Source organism: Sinocyclocheilus rhinocerous, unplaced genomic scaffold (genome assembly GCF_001515625.1).
Source record: "Sinocyclocheilus rhinocerous isolate Xijiao unplaced genomic scaffold, SAMN03320098_v1.1 scaffold720, whole genome shotgun sequence".
Classification (NCBI taxonomy): Eukaryota; Metazoa; Chordata; class Actinopteri; order Cypriniformes; family Cyprinidae; genus Sinocyclocheilus; species Sinocyclocheilus rhinocerous.
The window spans coordinates 200,448-210,458 of NW_015653468.1; the positions used below are offsets into that span (position 1 = coordinate 200,448).

A 10,011-nucleotide genomic window follows, 5' to 3' on the forward strand; every position below is an offset into this window, starting at 1 on the left:
CTGTTAAACAGAAGAAAGAACCTCTTACAGGTTTGTTACAACATGAGGGTGAGTACATGATGACAATTTTCGTTTTGGGGAGAACTAACCCTTTAAATTGAGAAATATCATGCTTAAATTTATTGTATTGATTTTTTGCCAAATTAAAAAGTAAGAAATTATTGTATTAAATTACTCAAAATTTGAATTATAAATCTCAAATTAAAACATTGACTTCATTACAGTAATGAGAATGTCAATATAAAAAAAATAATGTATGTATATATAGTAAAAAATAAATATATAATTTTTTGGGATCAGTCATGACCAGATTTTCATGAAACATTCACACCCATGTGAACGTCATGAAACATTCATGAACCCATGACACATTCATGAACCCATGACAAAGTAGAAATCATATGAAGCATTTCTTTTCCTTGTTATGAATTATGAATTTAGTTTTCTACATTAGGTTAACTGGACCGTCTGTAGTCATATTACACTGAATCTGAATGAGGCATTTGAAGTTGCTGTAGTCTCACTGTCTCTTGCTGTAGACTATCTCTCCTGTTGGTCAGAGCTGGCCTTTTGCCCCGCCTCCTCAGTGGGTGTGTCCAGTACTGGATTAACAAATCCCTCAAAGTCTTCATCACCGTGGTCACCGCTGTCCTCTGGATGTGCGTTGACAAAGTCGTTCTCCCACTCCAGAGCGTTGGAGTCCTCAGAGGTGGAGGTGGGGCCGCTGTCCAGCTGTTTCCCGCCGGGGCGAAGGGCCGCACGTAAAATGTCCTCCTCCGTCTTGGAACGCTCCCATGCAGGACCCATCTGATTCATTCCTGTATAATGCCACGTATTAATTAAATTATGAATTACATTAATTCATTAATATGCCACTGGAGTAATGATGCTGAAAATCCAGCTTTGCATCACAGGAATAAATTACACTTTAAAATATATTACAATAGAAAATAGTTATTTTTAATTGTAATAATACTTCAGAATATTACTGTTTTATATAATGCAAGAACATTTTTACAAAAACTGTTAAGTTTCTTTAAATGGGTCATATGATGTGATTTCAAGTTTTCCTTTCTCTTTGGGGTGTTACAAGCTGATTGTGCATAGATAAGATCCCTGAAGTTGCAAAGACTAAAGTCTCAAAACCAAAGAGATATTCTTTATCAAAGTTAAGACTCTGCCACGCCCCCCTAAAACGGCTCGTTCTAACACGCCCCCACATATCTACCTCACTATGTGTACAATAATGTACAGTATTTTAAAAATAATGTGTTTTTTGAAAAGCATGTCAACATATTCTGTTACACCAAATACACAAAATAATGATCTTTTAAAAAAGCATCATATAACCCCTTTAAAATATCTGAGAACATTTGAAATGTTCACAAAGTCTCATGTGTAATATTTAATATAGTAGATAATAAACTATGAACACCATATTTTTACAAAATGTATTCATGTTTGTTAATGTGAGGAAAAACATACAAATTTTTCTTGCTTGTTCATGTTGTATTGATGTTATAAGACAAATGCTGCTTTCATAAGTTAATTAATAAATGTTAAAATTTGCACGAACCTGTGTTTTTAACATCACTGATATACTATAATAAACTTTATTCATATTTTGAATTATATATTTATAGATTTTATTTTCCCTTTAATTTTAGTTAGTAAGCTGTATTTTTGGTCATTTTTATTATTTGTCTTTAAATGTATATACTGTTTTTATTAATTATGTATTAGTTTTAGTTTATTTATTTTAATACTTCAGGTTAAAATAAAATAAAAAAAGTGAAATGTTGCCTTGGAAAATAGTTAATTTATATATTTTTTTTTATTCCAAGCAATGGTTTTACTTTTAGCTTTAGTTAACTATAAATCCCTAACATTAACAAAGATTAATAAATGCTGCATAAGTACTGTTCATTTATAGTTCATGTCAATAGAGATGCACCAATTGCAATTTTCTTGGCCGATTCCGATTTCCAATTTTTTTTTGTAAGTGTGACCTGCCGATACCGATTTTTGCCGATTCCGATTTTCTTTCTAAAAACTATAATTGACAGCATATACAAACAAAAATCAATACTTTTTAATTAAAAAAAACAAAAAAACAAACATAAGTTATTAAATATTACAATTCCCCCAATCTGGACAAAGTTACAGATGTTCTCTCACTGGTCACCATTCCGGGCCGGTCATTCGGAAAATCGGCTAATTCTGGAAAATAAAAAAAGTGAAATGTTGCCTTGGAAAATAGTTAATTTATATATTTTTTTTTATTCAAAGCAATGGTTTTACTTTTAGCTTTAGTTAACTATAATAACCCTGACATTAACAAAGATTAATAAATGCTGCATAAGTACTGTTCATTTATAGTTCATGTCAATAGAGATGCACCAATTGCAATTTTCTTGGCCGATTCCGATTTCCAATTTTTTTTTGTAAGTGTGACCTGCCGATACCGATTTTTGCCGATTCCGATTTTCTTTCTAAAAACTATAATTGACAGCATATACAAACAAAAATCAATACTTTTTAATTAAAAAAAACAAAAAAACAAACATAAGTTATTAAATATTACAATTCCCCCAATCTGGACAAAGTTACAGATGTTCTCTCACTGGTCACCATTCCGGGCCGGTCATTCGGAAAATCGGCTAATTCTGGTCCCTGGCCAGTCGATCGGTGCATCTCTACATGTCAACTAATGTAATTCACCAATCCCAACAAATGAAACCATAATGCAAAATGTTACTGAAATGCTGAAAACAAATGCTTAGCCAGACCTGACTTGGAAGTGGCATTTAAAGCTCAACTCAAACTGGCATGTTTTGACTTGACTCTTGCATATAATAAATGATTACTGAACGCAAGAAGGTTCAGTGAAGTGACTCACCCTCCTCATCCTCCCACTCCAGGTCCAGTGAGGTGGCATCAGTCTTACTGGTATAGTCCCAGCTGCTCTCCGTGTTCGGGGTCACCACATTCGTCTCAGAGCCGAGTCCTAAACACACACAGAAAAAAAGATAATATTTTAGCATTTAGAGATTAATACTCTTTCATTGAAATTCATGTATTCTGTAATATTTGAATTGAAATGTGTTAATGGGAACTCACTGTTACTGCGAAACGCTTCAGATTGAGCCTTCACACTCTGCAGGTACACCTCAAACTCTGCATTTGCTTTGCTGCAGAAACACACACACACACACACACACACACAGTTACATCAGCCATCTGCAAAACACTGCTGTTATCACCATAGATGTATCACCTGATCATTCTGGTGCAACATTACTGTGATTTTATAAATTCCTGACAATTAAAAAACACCACAAGTAAGAACCACTAGCACACTTTAATTTTTGTGTGAGCTGAACCCCTTCAACCTAAAATGTTTTCCCACTGAGATTTTAAGTTAATATTTTAATAATTTAACAACATATATCCACGGTTCTCTGTTGACATGACGGTAAACAACTAAATATTTCATGTTTTTTTCAGTAAAGGATTTGACTGTTATTTACATTTTTTATTTAACATCTACATTAGCTTTTCATAAACTCGCAACCCCCCAGCAGTTCCCTCACTAACCCCAGTTTGTGAAACCCTGCTTTAATGAAACTAGTAAAAATAAGTTTGAAATTATGCAATACAAAATAATACATATAATAATATATACAGTATACCAGGGCTGCATGACGAATCAAAGAAAAGCTAAGGTTGTGATATGGCTTAGTGTGATTATCAAATCCCAAAAGGCTGTGATTTCATTAAAATATGTACTATGTGTTTGTAATGCAAGTTAAATTATTATATTATTTTTCTTAAATACTCATTTTTTAATTTACAGTAAAATATTACAAGTGTGATATTTCTTATTTTGTCTTTTAGTATTTTTTTTATTTATTAATAGTATTATCAGTACAAATAATAATAATAACAATAATAAGTATTACTATTACTATCATTATTATTTATATTATTTCATAGCCATATTGATAATATAAATCACAAAAGTTTGGCCAAATTGTGTAGCCCTACAAACAAGCACAGCTAAACTGGGTGTATTTATTTTCCACTACTATTTCAATCAGACTTTTTGTCAGAAAAATCGCAAGTAGATAATATAATACTTTTCAAAAGGTACTAAAACAAATATATTATAACAAACATAATATAAATTCTATATAAGCTCAAAATAAAAGGACGCTATTTATGAAGAAAAGTCCAATTTCATTTGTTTGAAATGCAATGACACTCATACTTTTTTTTTTTTTTTTTTTTTGTGTCACTGAATATCATTTACATTTATTTTAGAGTAGAATGAACTCACGGTTTGTGCCGAGGGTCATTCCTCTCTGGTTCTGATCTGGGTTTGGTCCTCTGCAGCCGCTGCTGCTGCTTTCCCTGAAAACACAACATTTTAAAAATGACGACTGACTCACTTCCACTAATATTTCACCAAGCACTATGCTATCGCTCTGATTTTCAAAAAAAATGCATTGCTAAAATTATTTCTAACTGTTTGTGCCAAAGTTTAGTGCCCTACTGGGAAACAGACACCAAATGTAATATTAGCAGATGGTCAAACACACAAATCATGGTAGAAAGCAAAATAACAGGAAATAAAAATGAACAGAGCACATGAGGGCAAATTAAGAAGAAAAATGCTAATAACACAGGAGGAAATAAGAGACATGTGGTTTAGTTAGTTTTAAGTGGAGAAGGTTTTCTTGGAAGCAGATCGATTTTACTTGTATCTGCATTAAGTGCTGAGTTTATTCACAAGACGTTGATCAATACTTGACGATGGACCGACGTTAAGAGCCTTCAATCCTGTTTATAACTATTCATTGCAAGTCATAATCTATATACAGCACATTTCAAAGATGAGTCTAATTTTAACAAAAAACATGATATACAATGCATAACTTACAAACTCAAGTAACTATTCCTGTTAAAATCAGAATCTGTTATTACACAGAGCTGCAGGCGTGTCATAAATGAAAGGGGTGTGGCTGAAGGTTAATGGGCGGGGTTAATAGAAGGGCTGGGCGTGCTCAGTGCGAACGCCTCACCTCCTTTAGCTTTCGTTCCTTAGCGAGCCGCGCTGCCTCGCGCTGAGCTGCAAAAACAGCCTCCTCTTCTAGCCTTAACTTCTCCTCTTCTGCCACTAACTGGGCAGAAATCACAACAGAAAGGGAAGGTTAACTAAACTCAGAAATAAAAGCAGGGGCGAAAAACCAAAGCAATGGAACGCAACAAATGAAAGCATAAACTCAACATAAGCTCTAACTTAAAGGTAAACATTGTTTTGTGGCAACATGTTCTGAACTTGACCATTTAAAAGTCAACATGAAATTGATCTCTATTTCACATATGATGACTTGCTGTACCTCTGCATTCAGCTTTTCGTCAATCAGCACCTGTTTGTCTGAGATGGCAGTGTAGCATTGCTCCTTCAAGTGATTAATCTCCTCTTCGCTGACGGGTCTGGACCAATGACAGGAGAGAGAGTTTAGTTCACAGTCTCCATCGGCCAATCAAAATGCTGATCTGAGAGGAATGTGACTAATAACAGTTGTAAGTTGGTCATGTGGAACAACATGACGGGGAGTAAATGATAATAGAAATTTCATTCTGGGGTGGATTATACCTTTAAGTGACATTTGGATACAGTTTAAACAGTTTACAATACTCACATTGATAGAACAAAATTGAAGTCACTGTCCTCAAATCAAGACTCAATAATACTGTCTTCAAAAGTTCATTATGCAGCAAAATTAGTATTTGATTATGAGGAGAACATGTTCCAGTGCTAAAAAAAACACAGTTTTCAACTGCCACAAATCAAATATGAACTAAGGTGTCTGCAGTTAATAAACCAGTCAGGCGTTTAGTGACCCAACTGTAAAATACAGATAAAAGAATCCAGACCAAATAATATTATACCTGGGGCAGCTTTGTGAACTCTCACCCTGAAAAAGAAGACAAAAGTGTTGACGTCTAAGCAAAAGAGGAATATTGTAATATCGTGATTGTGGTTCTGGAAGTTTGTCCTCACCTCATCGCTCTCCACAAGGTTCTCAAACTGTAACCAAATGCATAGAAGTCACTCTAACTGCACAGAGATTATTTTTTTTAAATAAATGATTATCTTCAGTTTTAAATTAATTATGATGGCTGCACCTCAATGGTATAGTGCTCCCCAGCTGTGCTGCTTCTGAAGTACTTTGACCTAATGTTAAAAAAAGGAATAATCAGTCATCAGGCCAGACATGTTATATGTGAGGTAACATTCACTTCCTCCTGGCAGAGTGTATTAAAATACTTCAAAACATGATTTAAGTAACAGTACTGTCCAATATGATCATCACTTGTAGTTAAAAAAAGATTCTGAGATTCTATTCTGAGAAGCATCAAATGGAGACTTTTCAAAACAATACTAGTCATAATCTAAGACTCTACAAAGAACATTAAAAACTATTGAGTGTAAAATGTATCTTGTTCTATTTTAGATCTAATATATTAATTCGAATAGACACGCATGATGACAAGACTGACGTCCCAGGGCGGATTCACAAAAGGACTCTGGGCGTGGTTCTGAGAACAGACATCAACTAATGCGGAAACTAGAGTAGCATTGATAAGTCTGAATCATTTAAGCGAATCGGATCGGTCGGACAATTCGTTTCAAAAAATGATTCGAATCATCACTCAAAATTGTGAAATGAATGTTATTTTTATATATTAATTTTGCAATAACTAAGTATGTGCAATTACATACTTGATCACAATATGAGTCCCTTAATTCTTCCAGAGTGAAGTGATTCTCAAACACAATGCGAATCGACTCAAATGAATCATTATAAAGAATCATTTCAAAAGAACGATTCGTTCTTGCAATGAACTTCACTAATGGGACTGCTATCAGTTACTTTCTACTTATACAAATTCTGTGCATTTAATGTAACTGTAAAGTTGTATTAACTGTTTTGAGTCAATTGTTTAAAAAAAAAAAAAGATTCAGCGTTTTTCAACTGTTCACTGGCTGTTCGATGGTTTTCCAATGAAAAGCACCTGACAGTCGGCGAATCATGCAGCCAAAGATCACAGATCCCTTTTTTTTTTTTCATATTAAATAACAATCCCCATGAATGACTCACCCTCCTCCTCTTTGTATCCTGTTTGCTTCCTGTCTAAAGAGCCCAAAACATTGAGCCCAACAGTTCCCCATGGCATGCACGGATCCGGTGTATGTATCAGCTACTCTTCCATTCCGGATCCGTATCCTGTTTCTTTACGCACTGCTTTGGACGCGAGGACTTTATTCTGCATGACTCGTTTGAGCGCTGAGCGCTGGCACACGACCGGTTCGCACAGGTGAGTCACCTGCGGACACTTCGCTCTCGCAGCGGCATCATAAGACAGACGTCCCAGGGCGGATTCACAAAAGGACTCTGGGCGTGGTTCTGAGAACAGACATCAACTAATGCGGAAACTAGAGTAGCATTGATAAGTCTGAATCATTTAAGCGAATCGGTTCGGTCGGACAATTCGTTTCAAAAAATGATTCGAATCATCACTCAAAATTGTGAAATGAATTTGTTATTTTTATATATTAATTTTGCAATAACTAAGTATGTGCAATTACATACTTGATCACAATATGAGTCCCTTAATTCTTCCAGAGTGAAGTGATTCTCAAACACAATGCGAATCGACTCAAATGAATCATTATAAAGAATCATTTCAAAAGAACGATTCGTTCTTGCAATGAACTTCACTAATGGGACTGCTATCAGTTACTTTCTACTTATACAAATTCTGTGCATTTAATGTAACTGTAAAGTTGTATTAACTGTTTTGAGTCAATTGTTTAAAAAAAAAAAAAGATTCAGCGTTTTTCAACTGTTCACTGGCTGTTCGATGGTTTTCCAATGAAAAGCACCTGACAGTCGGCGAATCATGCAGCCAAAGATCACAGATCCCTTTTTTTTTTTTCATATTAAATAACAATCCCCATGAATGACTCACCCTCCTCCTCTTTGTATCCTGTTTGCTTCCTGTCTAAAGAGCCCAAAACATTGAGCCCAACAGTTCCCCATGGCATGCACGGATCCGGTGTATGTATCAGCTACTCTTCCATTCCGGATCCGTATCCTGTTTCTTTACGCACTGCTTTGGACGCGAGGACTTTATTCTGCATGACTCGTTTGAGCGCTGAGCGCTGGCACACGACCGGTTCGCACAGGTGAGTCACCTGCGGACACTTCGCTCTCGCAGCGGCATCATTCATCGCCCATGGCTCGCATTCTCAGCTCCGGCCTAAAAGCCTTTATTGTTTCTTCTTCTTGACAACTCATACATGTGATTAATGTTTAAACTACGGCAAGTCGCGAGGCTCAAGTGCTGTAATGACGCGACCGAAACACTGGGGGCCGACAGAGATCATCCGTACTTAAAATTACCATGGTAACCAGAGTTTTCTCTAATAAATCATAGTTAGGATACTGCAGGTGGTGCTAATAATGAAGAACTATGATAAGTTTATAACTATTGTAAGCGTAACTTTTTACATCAACAAGCCTATAGGCCTATATATAAGCACGTGTTGTAATGATGTGCTATGCTTGCCCTAAACTATGCATATTTGTTTTGCCCAAAATGAAATTTCTATCATCATCATTGTCTCCCCCTTATGTTACTTCAAATCCGTATGATTTTTTTTCTTCTGTGTCCTTTCTAGATTTTCTTTCTAGAAATCCTACTGTCTGTCATACCATTTACCTTTGACTAAATTCGTAGTATAGAATGGCCATGTAAATATAATGTAAATAAATTTTGCGATCCAAGCTTCATGCTCCCCTTTGACATAAAAAATGTAGTTAAAACATCCCAGAGGAAGTAAATATATATATATATATATATATATATATATTAAAGTTTTTAAATATACATTTTTAATTTTATATTGCAATAATTAAACTACATAAAGACAGTATATTAACTTTTTTATAACTGAAGGTGAGTATCACTGATACCAATACTACTGATGTCTCTAGGAAATTATTTTTCCTAATATTTAACCATTGATATATGTAATGTTGACTATACTAACATTACAGTATAATTGAGAGCTATCAATTTTAAAATGTATTCGACTTTAAAAAATAACTTCTAATTTAAGTGAATTTAAAGCAATCTTCACATAAACACATTATAATAAATGTCATATTTACCTGTGCCCTTCAGGAAAAATACAGAAATTGAATAAAGTTATCAAACACTAAATTCTAAATTAAATATTGATTAATCCTTAAAGCTACAAAAGTTATTGATTTCATCTTTTTTATTTTCTTCTTTGATTAACAGACATCGCAGCAGCTGCTATTACTTTAAGAGCTGCTAATGTTGAACATGATGCTAATCTGACACACATGCTTGTAGTTTCATTCGCGCATTAATATGAAATTATACAGGCTACAGCACGCTTCGCCGTATTTGTGTGTAAGCAATTGAAGAGCATGCACTACGAGTACAGTAAAGCGGCTGACATGACAGGAAAATTCGGTTTTACCGAATGATGTGGTCGTAAAGACATTTTGCGTCTAAATAAACACAATTCTTGTCAAAAAAAAGAGACAGAAGCAGCAGTTATGGGTGAGGTGGCCAACCCTAGCTCCACCCTGCGTGAACTGCATTAAAGGGTTAGTTCACCCAAAAATGAAAATTATCCCATGAATTACTCACCCTCAAGGCATCCTAGGTGTATATGACTTTCTTCTTTCAGACGAATCCAGTCAGAGCTATATTAAAAATTGTCTTTGTTCTTCCAAGCTGTTTAATGGCAGTCAGCGGGTGTTGCAGTTCATCAGTCCAAAAGAAGTGAAATAAAGCGCATCCATCCATAATAAAAAGTGCCTCACACGGCTGCGGGGGGTGAACAAAGGCCTCCTGTAGCGAATAGATGCATTTTTGTAAGAAAAATATCCATATTCAAAA

The 10,011-nt window shown here is 34.9% G+C and overlaps 1 protein-coding gene across 4 annotated transcripts; it reads right to left on the reverse strand.

Moving 5' to 3' along the window:
* Positions 1-296: 296 nt before the first annotated feature.
* LOC107716025 (AP-1 complex-associated regulatory protein-like) lies at positions 297-8,351 on the reverse strand. Of its 4 annotated transcripts, XM_016522338.1 has the most exons (11): positions 8,270-8,351; positions 7,173-7,398; positions 6,196-6,244; positions 6,071-6,097; positions 5,959-5,984; positions 5,403-5,499; positions 5,085-5,183; positions 4,340-4,413; positions 3,121-3,191; positions 2,900-3,007; positions 297-818 (listed from the first exon to the last, which is right to left on the reverse strand). In XM_016522338.1, the coding sequence occupies exons 2-11, from the start codon at positions 7,241-7,243 to the stop codon at positions 541-543; spliced, it is 900 nt and encodes a 299-aa protein (XP_016377824.1). In that variant the 5' UTR covers positions 7,244-7,398; positions 8,270-8,351; the 3' UTR covers positions 297-540. The 4 variants fall into 4 exon arrangements, with proteins under 4 accessions (XP_016377824.1, XP_016377825.1, XP_016377823.1 ...); XM_016522339.1 differs by lacking the exon at positions 7,173-7,398 and having other exon boundaries at positions 8,044-8,351; XM_016522337.1 differs by lacking the exon at positions 8,270-8,351 and having other exon boundaries at positions 7,173-7,408.
* Between the last annotated feature and the right edge of the window lie 1,660 nt (positions 8,352-10,011).